At 37.5% G+C, this 19,172-nt stretch overlaps 1 protein-coding gene across 4 annotated transcripts in view; it reads right to left on the minus strand.

The window, feature by feature from the left end:
* CAMK4 (calcium/calmodulin dependent protein kinase IV) overlaps positions 1–19,172 on the minus strand; it is a 245,401-nt gene that overhangs the window by 85,676 nt on the left and 140,553 nt on the right. For all 4 annotated transcript variants that reach the window (XM_079143531.1, XM_079143530.1, XM_079143533.1 and 1 more), the window contains 2 exons: positions 10,441–10,503; positions 8,286–8,368 (listed from right to left, as the gene is read on the minus strand). In XM_079143531.1, the coding sequence (XP_078999657.1) occupies positions 8,286–8,368; positions 10,441–10,503 (146 nt within the window). The remainder of the gene's footprint in view (positions 1–8,285; positions 8,369–10,440; positions 10,504–19,172) is intronic.

The raw sequence follows: 19,172 nt of genomic DNA on the forward strand, positions 1-19,172 counted from the left end.
GAGCCAGCTGTTTATTCAATCATCCACTTGACAAATATCTCACAACTGCTTGCTTTCTGCCTAGCCCAACATTTAAAATGGAGATTGAAAAACCATCCTCGTCTCTGCAAAGCGTGCTGTGCTTTTGGATATCACTTTCCTCTGGAAGGTTCATCGTTCTACCCTCCACCTGCTAATTGTCAGTTTCTCTGTAAGATTTAGTTCAAAAATTCTACTCCTCTCTGAAGCCTTTGCAGACTCCACGCACAATTGCTATATCTCAGTTAGAGCATTTATCAGCCCCACATGAATATTTGGAGCCAAATTTGGGGCCAAGGGCCAGCGAATGCAAAGCACATTATGATATGTCCTCTGTGTATTGATTTTTATCCTTTTTTTTTAATTTTTAGATGTAGGTAAACACTTTTATTTTTATTTATTTACTTTTATGTGGTGCTGAAGATCGCCAGTGCCTCACATGCGCTAGGTGAGCACTCTAACCACTGAGCCATAACCCCAGCCCCTCCTTATTTTCTTTTTGGATCCTACTCCTCATTTATTTTATTTCATTTCATTTTTATCTTTTGATACTGTGGCTGTCTTTATGAACCCCAATTCACATTTTTGGAATGTAGGGCAGTATTAAAACTATTAGGATCCATAACATAGTGTTCTTTTCTCTTTAGACTGAGTTCCTTGAGGTTGGTGACAATGCACTGTGGATAACACAGTAGTGAGGAAAGAATAAAGTGGGCAGTGAAGTTAGAACACGGGTCAGCACAGTTTGTAAGTAGTTTTTTTTTTGGTATTGGGGATTGGGGAGGGGATTGAACCCAGGGCCAATTTGAGCCACATCTCCAGCCCTTTTTTGTATTTTATTTAGAGACACGGTCTCACTGAGTTGCTTGGGGACTTGCTAAATTGTTGAGGCTGGCTTTGTACTTGTGATCCTCCCACCTCAGCCTCCTGAGCTTCTGGGTCCATAGGTGTGTACCACGGGGCCAGTCTTATTTGCATTTTTTTAAAGCATGAACTTGAACTGCAAGGAGGGAGTGACTTTCTGGACTGACCTATCAACGTGGAAGGGAGTGAAACTAACACTATAGTTAGGAGTCTACTGCTTCAGGAGGAAATGTGAAGGCTCCAAGGGCAGAAACAATGGAAAAGCAGACTTTGAGTGTCACTCAGAGGAAGAATTATGGGCGGGAGGAAAGAAAAGGAAGAGGGAGAAAAAAAAATCCATGTTGATTAGTTTAGTTGGTGAATCAGTCCACAGGGGTAGGGAAGGGAAACAAGATTAAGAGTTGAAGGAGGATGCTGAGTTCATTTGAGGACATATTAATTTACAGGTGTCAGAGGAGCATTTTGGTAAAAATGCCTGATGGACTGTTCACCTCTGCTGAGGAGGCTGCCACCAAGTGACCCAGGCTGCAGGTAAGTGTCAGATACACCTGCAGAGAATGCAGGAAGACATTTTGGGAAAATGTGGACCACTAGAAGGTGGAAAAGGGGAGAGGAACTCAGGAAAAAGACCAGGGAGGAGACAATTGAAGAGTCAGATAAAAATCCAGGGGAACAGAAGCTGTCAAAAACTGCATGGGAGACATGGAGAGGTATAGGCCACAACACAAGAGGATACAGACCATGTATGTGTCAGTTGCTGAAGACTACACATCTGTGGAGATACGTGTCTCTAAAGTGTATAGTCTTCAGCTTCAGCAGACACTTGGTGCCCCTCGGAAGTTTTTATGCCCTTGTCTGTTCTCACACTCCCACTTTAAAACCTCAGTGCTTCCATCCCAAGTGACCTATTCATTCTCTCCTAGTCATTGCTAGGAGATGAATTTCTAATCTTCAACAATATTTCAAAAAATCTAGGGCAACTACAACCTATCAAGTCCGAACTACTTACACCCCTAATAATTCAATATATTCCCACTTTAGCCCCAGGAACCAATCACTTTGGCTTTATGTCTTCATAGATTTTCCCCTTCTAAAAATTCCAAATAAATGGAATCATATAATATATGAAATATGGTTATGTATGAAATCTTCCATGTTTGGTGCTTTTTTGTGTGTGTGCTTATTCTAGCATTTTTAAGGTTCATCTATGCTGTAGTATGGATCAAAGGAAAAGTCCTGTTATTACCAAATGGCATTGCATTGTACATTTTGTTCATTCATTCACCAGTGGATGACATTTGAATCATTTCCTCTCTTCTAACACGCCCCGCTCTACCTGCAGGGATCCATATGGTGCTGAACTGCCCCCATGGAACTTGAAGGACAAGGACAACTGATATGAACTTGCCGATGCCCACAATGTTTGCCGAACTATTAGAAATAAAGTCCTCTCACCCAGGAGCCTCAGATATTTTGCCAGCATCCATGAAAGAGTAACAGGCTTATTTAGTAGCTTACTAGTAAGATGGAATTATATCTCAGTCCCAAACATTACTCCTCCAACTTTGTACTTTTTCAAAACTGTTTTGACTAATCTAGGTCTTTGATTCTTCGGCATATTATCTTTTTCTTTTTGCTTCTTAGAGAGAAACTTATTCTGCCCTAAACATAGTCCTTTATTTGACTGTAGACCTCATTCCATCTATGCCTGCTTTCGGATGTTCCGAATATAAGTCCCTCTTCCACAGACCTTTCCTGATTCTCCTTGCGGGTTTCTTCCTCCAGAAAATCCATGAGTCCCTAGTGCTCCACCTTAAAATAACCAGTCTCCTTTTATCCTGGGTCCCCTTTCAACTACCTTACCTTTATCCATTCCCTTATAGTCAAGCTTTCAGAAAAAAAAACAACAACAACAACAACAACAAAAAAAACGGACTATACATCTTGTTCAAGATATGTTTTCCTCATATATGGCCACATAAAGCCACACAAATAGATATTCATGATTGAAAAACAACTCCCTACATATTAACACACAAATTTAACCCAACACTCACTTTGGACAAAATGTTAGATTACTAATCTGAAGTCGTATTTATTTATTTATTTATTTATTGGTGCCAGGGGTAAAACCCAGGGCCTTGTACATGTTAGGCAAGCACTCTATCACTGAACTATATCCTCAGCTGGAGTTTTATTTTTAGGTATAGGGTATCAACATTTGCATGATACGATAGAAAATCCACACACTTTGGAATGTGACATAATTGAGTCCACTCTTACTTAATTTTTGTTCTTATTAGAACCTATCAGCTAAGTGACTTAATAAAAGTTAATGGATGTCTCTGATCCTCAGTTACCTTGCATAGGTAGCAGGACCTACTTTGCAAATGTGTTACTGTGAGAAGTAAATGAGATGATGGCAATAAAATGCCTTGCACACCAGCAGGTTCCCAGTAGGAACTCAAAAATGGCCAAATATAGTGACTGATTACCCTTTCTGGATTATCAGATAGTGCAGAACTTTACTTTAGACATATTAGTGATTAACAATTAGCACAATAGTTTTCACAAATCCATACTTTTCTTGAGTTTGGTTAACCTGAATATCAACCACTACTCAACCCTAAGAAGACTGGAGCAAGTAATAGCCTAAGTCCCACAGCTGGAACACACTCCCAATAGCAATACCCTGAAAATTCAATTGGTTTTCATCATGAGTTAGAAGCCCAGAAATGCTGAAATAGAAGACTATTAAGACTGATATGCTAGGACTTGATCAGGTAATTAGAAGGCTAAATGCATAGTTCTCAAATAAAACCACTGATTCCCTCAAATGTTGACAATGTGTAGTTTACAAAAAGAACATTTTAAGTTTTGGAAATTTAAAAACAAGAACTTTAGAGTCAGGCATGAGTTACTGTTTTTGTTGTTTGTTTTGTTTTGTTTTGCCACATTTAGACATGAGCTTCGAGCCTAACCTTTGGACCTGTGAATATCTTTTTCAAGCTTATACTCTTGAAATAATGTGAGTAATAACAAACCCCAAACTTGAAGAGTTACTGAGTAGACTAAACACAACTCTGCATGGGACCAATTAATACATTTTGGATTCTCTGAAAATAAAATAAATAATAAATAATAGTTCATTTTCTTGTACATGATAGAAAAGAAACTGACTGGATTTAATAAGAAAAAAGTACAGCCATACAAGCCGGCAAGGGCTGGACCAACGGCAGTCTGGCTGCTAATGTGGGAAGAACATTTACTTTTATCAACTTGCTGTTTCCACATCTGCACAGTGGAGAAAATGTTTTCCATTCTACTTTCTCCAAAGGGTTGACTTTTTAAAGGAGGAAAACACAGTAGGGTCTGTGAAAGAATTTTAAAACCACGTGTGAAATTTTCCATCAGCAGGGGTGGTTAGACAAGCCTCCAGGCCAAAAAAGAAACAAAAAACAAAAAAATTGAATAAAGTATTTTAAAAAAATCTATTTGAAGACATTAGAGAGTTACCAGGTAAGCAAAGGTTTCATTAACCTTGATCCAGGAAAAAAAAACCCAGCAAAGCAAAACTGCCATTGGCTGCCTCTGCTTTCCCTGTGAAGGCATTCACTGATTCTAAAGCAGCAGCAACAGCTGAGAAGCTAGAAGAGCTTCTGGCTATCTCTCAGTGCTGAGGGGACAGAAGGCAGAATATGAGTTTTATCAAGGAAGAGGAACCCCAGTAAAATTCCCTGGCTTAAAGTTGAGACACTTAAAGAGCAAAAGCCTGTGATTAAGAATTGACATGATACAGAGGAGCCCTCAGGAAGCCCAGCTTTGAAAAAAGTGATCTCTTTTGTACCTTAAATGTCTCTCAGAACAAAAGAAAACCTGCTGTTGTGGAAGAAAACAACATTCAAAGCTTCAAATTCTAGTACTTTTCATATATAATATGTGGCATTGGCAAGCAAAAGTACAAAAAGAAGGCAGAAAAGACAAGAAAAGAAATTCACAAGATGTTTGGATAATAGAGTTACTAGACAAAAACCAGAAAAATGCTTTTGATTTAATCAGAAGACAAAGAATATTGCTAAATTAGTTGTGGTAAATATGATCATTTTCTGAAAAAAAAAACTTGAAAATTTGCTCTTAAAGCAAACAGCTTCATACCTTCTCCACTTAAAAGGTTCAGTTAAAATGATGTTGAGGTTTTAAAAATTATGATCAGATTGGGAAGGATTGAAGAAAAATTTTGGGCACTTTCTTCTTCAATGATGGCATAATTGTGTACATTTATATAGATAAATAGATTTTAGATTTTTTTCCTTGAACATCAAAAGCACTGATTTTATTCCAAAATTCCTAATCATTTGTCCTATGCAACTCACTATTTAACTTTTACGTGAAATAGCAGATTCCACCTGGATCTTGACTATGTTTAATTTTTTACAAGCATCATAGAATAGATCTTTTGCTAATAAAATACAACCAGCTTGATTATAATGGATTAACATCATTATCTGTTCCCCGATTGCTCCATTAGTTCATTCATTAGGTGCTATTAGAGTCATCATTAGACAAGGAATGAATTCTTATTATCACAATTAAATAAATTTGAATTTGACCTAAGTACAGGAAAAAGAGACCATATTATGATTTCTTTACTTTCAAAGAAAAAAAAAAAAAAAAAGAACTCAATAGATTGTATAACAAAGCAGGATGTATTTTCAGTGTGATGTAATTTAAAGATAATTGTAGAAATAAGTAACTTAACAGAGATGCCAAATTCATCTGAGCTATGTCAATGATGTGGACAATATTTAGGGGGAAAATTCTGTCTCTTCTAAAACCACTAAGAGCTTGTAGATTGGTTGAGTGCTTTACTGGCTGTTTGCCATTATTTGGGATGTCTTCTCTTAAATCCAAATATTTTATCCATTTACCTCTGCAAATGAAATTTATCAATTGCATTTAGGTTATTTCCCCCCCTAGAACTGAATTAAATTCTACCCCAAATTCTTTCATGGAAGAAATTTTGGGACACAGAAGTACATAGAGACTTTTGACTCCAAATTAATTAAAATGAATACAGGCAGGAAGGTAAATAGTGTTATTAGTAGATGATAGCTCCAGTATGTCATTCCTATCTGCAGTTATTTACTATTAAAGAATGTAAATTTTCTCTCCAATAAACCATAATTAGCAGAGAAATATGCAAGTTCTGTTCAGAGAGAACCCATGGATCCAAAGTCAGCAGGATCTGCCTATAAACTAACTGTATTAGTGTACCTAAATAAGAAATATGTGCATGGGAAAGAGTCAGCTAAAGAGGTGTAGAAAATGGAGCCTTAATAGGCAAATTTCAGCAATACTCAATTAGGTTGGTCGAGAGGAGCACGTGGGAAACTGATGGTTTTAGAACAAGACTATAGATTCTTAAAGTGTATTCAGGGTGTTAAGCTTTCATAGTAACATAGAGTAGCTTCAAATTTGTCCTGACGTTCAGAGAAGTTAAGTGAATTACTCCAGGTTAGTTATTCACCCTTGAGTGTTGCAGTCTGGATTCAGAATTGTGAGTCTGACTGTTAAACAAAGAGTCACCACTGGAAGGCTACTGATGTCCAGTTTCTGTAATGGGCTCATTATTCTTAAAATATGAAGAGTAAAAAATTTTAAAAATCCACCTGTTCTAAGGAAATTTCAACGTACATATGAACAAAATTAGACTTTGGTTAAAGACACATATGTAGTTATAATCGAGCAGGCCCATTTTGTTCCTTCCCACTTAAAGATTAAAATTCTTACTGGGGGGCTGGGGTTGTGGCTCAGGGGTAGAGCGCTTGCCTAGCATGTATGAAGCACTGAGTTCGATTCTCAGCACCACATAGAAATAAATGAATAAAGGTCTGTCAACATCTAAAAATATTTTTTAAAAAAATCCTTACTGGGTAAGGTTAAAAATAATTAAAAAAAAATCTGAATATTTTGGGACACTTTTGAAGAGGCAGCAAATTCAACTGGGTGGAATAAGGATGAGAAGGAAAGTGTCAGTTCATTTCAGCTGCTATAACCAAATGTCATTAACTGGGTAATGATAAACCACTACCATTTCTTTCTCACAATTTTGGAGATTGGGAAATCCAGGAGGAAGGACCCAGCAGATTTAGGATCTGGCAAGTGCTGGCTTCCTCAATGAGCCTTTTCACTGAGTTCCACACATGGAGGAAAGGGGAGGTGTCTCTCTTGAGCCTCTTGTATAAGGGCACTAATCCCATTCCTTAAGGCACTGGCCTAATCACCTCACAAAGACTCTACCTCCAAATACCATCACCTTGATGGTGAGAGCTTCAATATATGACTTTGGGGCAACACAGACATTAAGGCCATAGTAGGAGGGAGAAGGGCTCCTCTCTCTACACAATCAAAACTAATCCCCCTAGATATCTTTCTCCTCAGAGTCCATTCATTGTAGCAGTTACTCATTCATTCACTCAGCAAATATTTATGGAGCGTTTGCCATATCCAGGCATTCAGTCTCTTTTCTGTCTTCCCCTTAAGCCACAGCCAGATTCTCCCCGACCTCAGGCACCATTCATCAGTGCAAGCTTCTCACCATTTCTTATGTGTACCTGCTTAGTCTCTTTACCTTCTTCCAATTCCATTCTCCATTGATTATCCTCATGAACATAGCAGAAGACTCCCAAGAGCCCAGCACTGCAAACAGGGAATGTTCCAGAGTACGTGGGGAAGGTAGAAAAACTGTGGAAACTTAAAACTTGTTTGCTTGTCTTATGTTCTGCCAGTTTTCAAGGCATCCTTCCCTCCCCTATTCTCAAACCTCTGCTTTGAGATGAACTACAAGCAGATGACCAAGATTGGCAATAATTGGCAAAAACAGAAAATGATTTACCCTGAAACATGGAACACTTTACTAAAGAAGTAGGTTCAAAAATAATTGTCTGAAAATTATTGATTTCGATGAGCTTTTGGAACATTATAAAAAACACTAGGTATAGGTTTAAATTCCTATGGTTTTCTGCAAATATTTTCTCATAAATTATTTTCATAAATATTACTATTTAAATTTAATATGACTTTATAAATTCTATTTTTTATTATTGAAGTGTTTGCAAAGATAAATAGATGTTATAGTATTTATTTATCCCAAATTTTCACCTATCTATATATGGTTAAATACTATCCACCTTTCTTCAACATCCATCTTAAAATTTATTTTAGGAAAATTTATCGAGTAGCATGAGCTTTTATTATGAAAAGTTTCAGAAGAATTTCCCATAGATGATGATGATGATGATGATCAGCATCATCAGCATCATCATCATTTTTGGTTTGATGATGATTATCATTTTTGGCTTTTGTGCCCAAAGCAAGCATTTCTGTGGTTAGGTCTACCTTACCTGTCAAACAGTTCTCCTCCTGTGACAAGTTCTAGGACCAGACTGATTTCTGCAGGAGTTTCAAATATTTCTTTAAGTTTTATCTGGGGAAAAATATACACATGTCAATAATATCACAAATTCCTTATTTTCATCTTCCTTGACACTATATAAGACAATGGCTAAAGCAACACTCTCCGCAATAGTAGTACTGGATCACAGTTGGTAAAAGTCTCTCTTTCTAGCATCAGGCAGATATTTGTCACTCTCCTTTTGAGTTGTTTATTTTGTTAGTTACATCATCTTTTTCAGGGGTTCTATTCAATTTTGACACTTCTCTTTTTGGCAGTTGAAGAATAACTGCCTACATTTTGCCAAAATATTCCAACTTCTAAATAAATACATTTAGAAGCAAAAACAAAACCCAATCTTCCTGAATCAGTTGGAAAACACCATGGTTGCTAGAGATGTAAAATGCCTCTTTCTCTTGGAAGTAGGGGCCTAAGTCACATAGGACTGGTTAAAACTTGAATGTGGATAATATCCTCAACAGCTTAACAACTGCTAATGGGTAAAGGGGGTCCTTAAGAATGAGTGGTGGTAAAGATGTCATTGACTACATCAGTATTTTCATTACATTCAGATAATCCAAACTGCTTTGAATATTTTTCTTCATATATCTGAGAACCTAGCAGCCATAACTGATCTACATTTGAAGAAAATTCCACATTGACCTCTCTTTGGAAAGAAAAAGAGATAGATAATGTAAAAGTAGTGATTTGGTATGGCAGATTTTTAAACTGCCTCCCCAAAGCTCTTTCCCCCTACCTTATTATAAACAGAACCCTGATTTTGTTCAGAGGAACAGAACACCTAGGCTTCTATAAATAAGCTCATGATTTTGTTGTTTTGTAGATCATGACTGGTCTAAGTGATTTGTGACAATCCCAATTGTCCATCTACCAGCATCCATGCAGTGAAGGGTGATTTTGTGACAGCTTTAAACAATAAAATTTGAAGAGAATTCTGCTACAGCAGTTTCTGAGAAAACTTTTCTCATCTGACTCAGCTGGTAAGACCCTTCCAAACTTCTCCCTTGAATACTAACCTGAGGACTTGTGAAAACTATGTGGCAGTCATTCTGGGACATGAAGGGAAAGCACGAGGGTAAAAGTCAATGCACAGGGGAGGGTAAGACCAAGCATGGGTGGCATCTGGGTCCTGGATGGTGTCAGTGAGGTGAATCAATGCTGGAAACTGCCTGACTTCTGATTCTTTGTTTTAGTTATTTTTAGTTATAAGTAGACACAATGCCTTTATTTTATTTAGTTCTCTGTGATGCTGAGGGATGAACCCAGTGCCTCACACATGCTAGGCAATCACTCTACCACTGAGCCACAACCACACATCCTGACTTGTGGTTCTTATGAGAAAATTATTTGCTGATTTGTGGCTAAATGCATCCCTAACTCATACATTAAGTTGTAAGCACTTTGCCTTGAGCCCGAGCACTGCAGTGCATCCCCTCAGACAGCATGACTTTCTCAGAGAAATGGGTAAAACACATTTCTTTAAGTAGATGGCTTAATTCATAAAAGCAAGTTATGGCTTAGAAAATGATTTTGTTCTTTTGCACACCATTGGTTTAAGAAAGCTTTTCACTAGGCATTTCTCTCAGAGGCTTTGTCTGGACATAGCTGGAAGCAGAGCTTCTGAGGACATTTTATTTTTCACATTCAAGTACATCATCTATTTGCATCTTCACTTTGTTTCTGAAGCAGATACTCTCTCAAAGGAGACTGAAATGACGCTGGAAAGCAATGCACTTTCATCACTGGCCTTGTCGGCAATGGCATATTAATAAGATAGGCACACAAGAGAGAGAAAGCCAGTGTTTTATTAGAATAAAACAAAACTCTCCAAGTTTTATACTTTTATGCATGGAAATGAAGGTGGAATATATTGCTAATCCATTCACAATGGAAATGAATGAATGCATTTGCAAGTTTTATTCAGTCAAAGAAAGGGAAATGTGATGAGATGAAGACTAGAACTAGACCCAGTGGCTCCCAGAGGTGGAAGAATCCCCTTCTCATTATTAACACAGACAGTGAAAAGCAATAATCCCTTTATGTAGCTTGAAAGTATTTGAAATAATAGGTTAAAAACCACTTACAATGTTTGGATGTGAGAGTCGAAGAAGAACTCCTATTTCAGTTCTTACAATTTTTTTGTCCACCTAAAAGGCAAAATAAAAAGAGGTAAACGGAAACTCCTACCTTAGAAAAGTCTTCACTATAACAGAGATCAGAAACAACATTCACCACCTGGGTGAATCAGACAACTGGGAGAGGGTAATCCCTAAGGTTTTTGCTTATGTCTCTTTTCTTCCTTGCTTTTTCAGCTGCAAGTCCCACCTTCCCGCTTCACACATAAATTAGAGCTAATGACTAAAAAGGACCACAACTCTTTCTTGATGACAAACCTCTTTCTTGTCATCTTCTTGCCTTTCTTATCAAAAGTCATCATCATCACTATTACCACTATGGCACAAATTCATCTTAACCTATCCCTCATCCTTCTCTTCCTTTCATTCATGAATTTTTCTGTCTCAGCCCCAGTGGAACTGTCAATCACTTCACCTGCTTTCCTCACACAGAGGTGGCACATATCCAAGCCTACACAATCAGAGAATTCTGTTCCCTGGTGATGTGGTGATGGCATCAAAGACATTCAGCAGACCCAAGTCATTCCAGAAGTCCTATCCAGAAATTGTGCTCAAATAATCAAGAATGAGGTATTCTCTTTCTCTCTGAAATTGTGAGAGCAAAGAAGATGGACTCTGCAGCTATCATGACCATTTTTTTACACCACAAGGAGTCCACTGCATTGAACATGAAACCAACAAGGGAAAAAAAAAGTTTGCTGAGATGAGAAGAAAGAGTATTCTTGATATAATTTAATTCCCTGTATTCAGTTATACATAAATTAGTTTGTCCCTTGATCTTTCTAATTATATGAAACACTAAATTTCCTTTTTAGGATTTTCAGTTTCTATTGCAGGCCATTAAAGAACCCTAGATGGGAAGATCCAAGATGGCAGACTAGAGGGTGACTGCATCTCCCATCGCTCCAGAAGTCAGGATTCAAGAAGGGGAGGTATTGAGAGACTCGGACCAACATAGAGCCGCCAGGTGAGTCTCTCCCACAGGGTGAAGCTCGGCCTGGGCGGCAGGCCCAGATAGTGGGCAGCTTCTGGAAGCAGGGCAGGGCAGCCAGAGTCTTCCCCAAGCAGCCCTGCTCCCTCCGGCAAGGCCCGATCCACAGCCAGCTTCTTGGAGCAGATGTGCCCAGTGAGAGCTTTTCCACACAGAGCCAACCCCAACCCCTGAATCCAGCGGCGGGCCCCGGCCTGCAGGCGGCTTCTGGGACCAGGGCAGGACAGGTAGAGGCTTTCGCGAGCAGCCTGGCTCCCTCCTGCGATGGCAGGCCCTGTCTACAGCCAGCTTCTAGGAGCAGGCCTGCCCAGTGAGAGGATTTCCACACAGAACCAGCCCCCAGCCCTGGACCCAGTAGCAGGCTAGGGGCAGCTTTCTTCGGAAGCACTGCATTATCAAGTTCCTCCAAGACTTCAGGCTACTGAAGGCTGGGAGATGATATACTGGAAATCTACAGGAACACTATAAACAAATAGAGGAAATCTGCAATATCTCAGAGTCCCTCCAATATCTGACCAATATGAGAAAACAAGGGAAGAAAATGTCCCAAACAAACCTAGATACTATATCAATAAAACCCAACAACAGCACAGCAGAAGAAATGTCAGAAAGGGAGTTCAGAATGTACATAATTAAAACAATCAGGGAAGCAAACGAGGAGATGAAAGAGCAAATGCAGGCATTAAAAGATCGCACCAATCAACCGTTAAAAGAGCAAATACGGGAAGCAAGAGATCATTTCAAAAAAGAGTTAGAGATACTGAAAAACAAACAAACAGAAATCCTTGAAATGAAGGAAACAATAAACCAAGTTAAAAACTCCATAGAAAGCATAACCAATAGGATAGAACACCTGGAAGACAGAACCTCAGACAATGAAGACAAAATATTCAACTGGAAAACAAAGTTGACCAAACAGAAAAGATGGTAAGAAATCATGAACAGAATCTACAAGAATTATGGGATATCATGAAAAGGCCAAATTTAAGAATTATTGGGATTAAGGAAGGCTTAGGAAAACAAACCAAAGGAATAATCAATGTATTCAATGAAATACTACAAGAAAAATTTCCAAATCAAAACAATGAAATGGAAAACCAAGTACAAGAGGCTTATAGGACTCCAAATATACAAAATTACAACAGACCCACACCAAGGCACATTATTATGAAAATACCTAACATACAAAATAAAGACAGAATTTTAAAGGCCGCAAGAGAAAAGAATCAAATTACATTCAGGGGGAAGACAATAAGAATATCAGCAGATTTTTCAATCCAGACCCTAAAAGCTAGAAGGGCCTGGAACAACATTTACCATGCCCTGAAAGAAAACGGATGCCAACCAAGAATCTTATACCCAGCAAAACTTACTTTCAGATTTGACGATGAAATAAAATCCTTCCATGATAAACAAAAGCTAAAAGAATTTACAAAAAGAAAGCCAGCATTACAGAATATTCTCAGCAAAATATTCCATGAGGAAGAGATGAAAAACAACGATGCAAACAAGCAATGGGAGGAACTAGCCTAAAGGAATAGCCAAATAAAGGAGAAACCAAATCATGTCAAAAAACGAAATGAGTCAAATGACTGGGAATACAAATCATATCACAATAATAACCCTGAATGTTAATGGCCTGAACTCATCAATCAAAAGACATAGACTGGCAGATTGGATTAAAAAGAAAAATCCAACAATTTGCTGCCTGCAAGAGACTCATCTCATAGAAAGAGATACCCATAGACTAAAGGTGAAAGGATGGGAAAAAACATACCATGCACACGGACACAGCAAACAAGCTGGAGTATCCATCCTCATTTCAGATAATGTGAACATCAAGCCAAAACTAGTCAGAAGGGATAAAGAAGGACATTACATACTGCTTAAGGGAAGCATAAATCAACAAGACATAACAATCATAAATATCTATGCCCTGAACATTGGCTCATCCATGTAATCTAACAAATCCTTCTCAATTCCAGATATCAAATAGACCACAACACAATAATATTAGGCGATTTTAACACACCTCTGTCACCACTGGATAGATCTTCCAAACAAAAACTGAATAAAGAAACCATAGATCTCAATAACACAATCAACAATTTAGACTTAATGGACATATAGAATATACCATCCAACAAAGAACGAATACACTTTCTTCTCAGCAGCACATGGATCCTTCTCTAAAATAGACCATTTTATGCCACAAAGCTACTGTTAGCAAATACAAGAAGATAGAGATACTACCTTGTATTCTATCAGATCATAATGGATTGAAATTAGAAATAAGTGACAGAATAAAAAACAGAAACTTTACCAACACCTGGAGATTAAATAATACACTATTAGATGATGAATGGATAACAGAAAACATCAGGAGGGAAATAAAAAATTCTTAGAAGTAAACAAGAACAAAGACACATCATATCAAAATCTCTGGGACACTGTGAAAGCAGTACTTAGAGGAAGAATTATTTCATGGAGCGCATTCAACAAAAGAAGTAGAAATCAACAAATAAACGACTGAACACTACAGCTCAAAGCCCTAGAAAAAGAAGAGCAGACCAACACCAAAAGTAGTAGAAGACAGGAAATAGTTAAACTCAGAGCTGAAATCAACGAAATTGAAACAAAAGAAACTATCGAAAAATTAACAAAATGAAGAGTTGGTTCTTTGAAAAAATAAACAAAATTGATAAACCCTTAGCCACACTAAAAAAGAGAAAGAGGGAGAAAACTCAAATTACTAAAATTCAGAATGAACAAGGAAATATCACTACAGACACGAGTGAAATACAAAACATAATTAGAAGCTATTTTGAAAATCTATACTCCAACAAAACAGAAAACCTGGAAGACATCAACAAGTTTCTAGAGACATATGAATTACCTAAACTGAACGAGGAGGACATACACAAATTAATTTCAAGTAATGAAATAGAAGAGGTCATCAAAAGCCTACCAACAAAGAAAAGTCCGGGACCAGATGGGTTCTCAGCCAAGTTCTACAAAACCTTTAAAGAAGAGCTCATTCCAATACTCTTCAAAGTATTCCATGAAATAGAAGAGGAGGGAACCCTCCCAAACTCATTCTATGAAGCCAATATCACCCTGATACCTAAACCAGACAGAGACATATGAAGGAAAGAAAATTTCAGACCAATATCCTTAATGAACATCGACGCAAAAATTCTCAAAATTTTAGCAAATCACATATAAAAATATATTAAAAAGATAGTGCATCATGATCAAGTGGGTTTTATCCCAGGGATGCAAGGTTGGTTCAACATCCGGAAATCAATAAATGTCATTCACCATATCAACAGACTTAAAGTTAAGAATCACATGATTATTTTGATAGATGCAGAAAAAGCTTTCAATAAAATACAGCATCCCTTCATGCTCAAAACACTAGAAAAAATAGGGATAGTGGGAACATTCTTTAACATTGTAAAGGCCATCTACGCTAAGCCCATGGCCAATATCATTCTAAATGGTGAAAAACTGAAAGCATTCCCCCTAAAAACTGGAACAATGTGGGGATGCCCTCTTTCACCACTTCTATTCAACATTGTCCTTGAAACTCTAGCCAGAGCAATTAGACAAACCAAAGAAATTAAAGGAATACGAATAGGAAAAGAAGAACTCAAACTATCCCTGTTTGCTGATGACATGATTATATATTTAGAGGAACCTGGAAATTCCACCAGAAAACTTTTAGAACTCATAAGTGAATTCAGTAAAGTAGCAGGTTAGAAGATCAATGCTCATAAATCCAATGCGTTTTTATACATAAGTGATGAATCTTCAGAAAGAGAAATTAGGAAAACTACCCCATTCACAATAGCCTCAAAAAAAATAAAATACTTGGGAATCAATCTCACAAAACAGGGAAAGACCTCTACAATGAGAACTACAGAATACTAAAGAAAGAAATTAAAGAAAACCTTAGAAGATGGAAAGATCTCCCATGTTCTTGGATAGGAAGAATTAATATTGTCAAAATGGCCATACTACCTAAAGTCCTTTACAGATTCAATGCAATTCCAATTAAAATCCCAATGACGTGCCTTACAGAAATAGAGCAAGCAATTATGAAATTCATCTGGAAGAATAAGAAACCCAGAATAGCTAAAGCAATCCTCAGTAGAAAGAGCGAAGCAGGGGGTATCGCAATACCAGAACTTCAACTATACTACAAAGCAATAGTAACAAAATTAGCATGGTATTGGTACCCAAATGGACAGGTAGATCAATGGTACAGAATAGAGGACACGGACACAAACCCAAATAAATACAATGTTTTCATACTAAACAAAAGGGCCAAAAATATGCAAGGGAGAAAAGATAGCCTCTTCAACAAGTGGTGCTGGGAAAACTGGAAATCCATATGCAACAGAATGAAATTAAACCCCTATCTCTCACCCTGCACAAAACTCATCTCAAAATGGATCAAGGACCTCGGAATCAGACCAGAGACCCTGCATCTTATAGAATAAATAGTGAGTCCAAATCTTCAAAATGTCGGCTTAGGATCAGACTTCCTTAACAGGACTCCCATAGCACACGAAATAAAAGCAAGAATCAACAACTGGGATAGATTCAAACTAAAAAGCTTTCTCTCAGCAAAGGAAACTATCAGTAATGCAAGGAGAGAGCCTACAGAGTGGCAGAAAATCTTTGCTATTCATACTTCAGTTAGATCACTAATTTCCAGAATCTATAAAGAACTCAAGAAACTCTACACCAAGAATACAAATAATCCAATCAACAAATGGGCTAAGGATATGAACAGACACTTCACAGAAGAAGATCTACAAGCAATCAACAGATATATGAAAAAATGTTCAACATCTCTAGTAATAAGAGAAATGCAAATCAAAACTACCCTAAGATTCCATCAAACCCCAATTAGAATGGTGATTATCAAGACCACAAGCAACAATAGTTGTTGGTGAGGATGTGGGGAAAAAGGTACACTCAGACATTGCTGGTGGGGTTGCAAATTAGTACGGCTACTCTGGAAAGCAGTATGGAGATTCCTCAGAAAGCTTGGAATGGAACCACCATTTGACCCAGCTATCCCACTCCTTGGCCTATACCCAAAGAACTTAAAATCAGCATACTACAGAGATACAACCACATCAATGTTCATAGCTGCTCAATTCCCAATAGCCAGATTGTGGAACCAACCTAGATGTCCTTCAATTGATGAATGGATAAAGAAACTGTGGCATATATATACAATGGAATATTACTCTGCCATGACGAATGATAAAATTATGTCATTTGCAGGCAAATGGATGAAATTGGAGAATATCATGCTAAGTGAGATAAGCCAATCTCAAAAAACCAAAGGACGAATGATCTCGCTGATAAGTGGATGATGACATATAATGGGGGGTGGGAGGGGTTAGTGTTAGGGTTAGGGTTAGGGTTAGTTTAGGGTTAGGGTTAGGGAGGGGGGCAAGAATGGAGGAAGGAAGGACTGTATAGAGGGAAAAGAGGGGTGGGGGTGTGAGGGGAAGGGAAAAAATAATGGAATGAATCAAGCAACATTACCCTATGTAAATTTATGATTACAGAAATGGTATGCCTTAATCCATGTACAAACAGAGAAACAACATGTATTCCATTTGTTTACAGTAAAAAAAAAAAAAAAGGAACCCTAGATGGTTCACTGCTTGATTTCCATGTTGGGGATAATGACCATTTATTTACTATATTCAAAATTAGGAATGTTCCCCCTCTCTAGGTCTATGATTAACTTTAGTTCATCACAATGAGTGGGTATTTTGGTTCTCTAAAAGTCATATGCAGACAGAGAGGCTGAGTGTACTTTTCTCCCAGCAAAAATCATAAATACATAAATGTACACACACACACACACACACACACACACACACACACATGCATACACACATATCCTATACCCTTCTGTGATTTCTGCAATATGAGCTGTCAGAACCCTTGGATTAGCAGAGTTCACAGAGCTTAGAAATGAGTGTGAAGGGATTTATGTGCAGTGTATGGCCACTCTATGGGCATATCCAAGAGCCTCTTGAAGAATGGGTTCTACCCATTACGGTACTTCTCCTGAGGAAGAGATTGTGGGCTTGAATAGAAACCCAATCCCACTTCAGTGGTGACAACCAATGACAACTTTCAGGATGATGAACCATACCTATTAAATTAATTTTTGTTTGCTAATGAAAATATTAACACAAATAGACACTTTCTTCGAAAATAAATAAGAAATACTAGAAGGAATTTCATACATTTCATGTGTTTGTTTTTTTTTTCTTGGTTGGTAGTCATGGTAAAGCCTCTTAAACTATTAAAAAAAGTGTTGGTCATTTATGCGATCATTTAGGAAGTTCGGGTATTCTAACATGTTCTTGCCAAAGAAAATTAGACTAAAAATAAAATTATTTTTATTTTTAAACAAAACGAAATGCATTCTACTTATGTTGAATGAATGCCAGTCTGTAAAACCTAACATACTTCTTAAAATATGCATGAACATCCCACATAAAAATGCAGCATCAGCTATAAATTCTGACTGAAAAGAAAGGAAAAAGATATGAGCTGTCCATTTTAATACCTGACACTTTATACAGACAGTTCCTTGTGAGGGCAGATTAACTATGAGTAGTGGAAAACAAGTTGGTAAGAAATAATGTAGCTCAAATGACTGTACCTTACATTGACAGGTTCTGGGGTTTTCATAGTAAAGAAATAAAAAAGACATGCATTTTGATACATTCTGTGCTCTGAGACTAAAAACTTTGGAAGTTGTTTCAACAGTCTTCCTCAGATACTAAAGTATAGCTACTTTTCTGGACAGCTGATATTGCAGGATTCAGACAGTCTATGTATTGATTAAAAAATTTTCAGTTGCAAGTAACTAACACTTAGCTTGAACTTGCTTAAGCCAAAAAGCAATTTATTGGCACACATAACTGTGAAGCAGAGTAGATCTATCTAAAGATATACAAAGGTACGGTCAAATCCAGAGGTTCAGGCTCAGTGTATCTCTCCTTGCCACCCACACTATGTTGTTGGTGTCCTGTGTGTCTTCCTCTTTTTTCCAAATGGCAGGAAACATGGCCACAGAAGCTCCAAGTCTACATTCCTCAGTCACATCAAAGGGAAGAGAGGCCTCCCTTTCTGTATCTATATGCTGATCTCAAGTAGTACTCTCATTGGCCTTACTTGTTTTCTGTGCCTACTCCTGTATGTAGGAAATGTGTAACTATGAGAAGACTGAGCTTGGGTCATGGGCCCTCCCCTTTCAGCAGGATGAGAGGGATGGGGAGGGTTGGTTCTCATGAAAAATGAATGTTGGTGGATACTTGAAGTCTCCCTCGTTGATTGCTTTCAATATTTGATCCCTCCCTTTTATATTTGCAGAAAATCCTGAAGTATTACCTTTTTTGCTTCTTCATGTCCCAGATTAATCAATAAATCATTAATACTTATTAATTTACAATAAGCCCTGATATAAGTAGATTTAATATTCAATTTTTTTTTACCATTTAGCAGTAATCCACATGGAGTTATAAAGTAGTAAGTTAGGATTTTATTCCCAGAAACACTTTTGATTCTATACTGAAAAACTGATTTAGGGTAATTACATAGTAAATTACCTAGCAGATTAAATTACCTGGTAAATGAACCTAGC

Source organism: Sciurus vulgaris (assembly GCF_902686455.1).
Source record: "Sciurus vulgaris genome assembly, chromosome: 6".
NCBI lineage: Eukaryota > Metazoa > Chordata > Mammalia > Rodentia > Sciuridae > Sciurus > Sciurus vulgaris.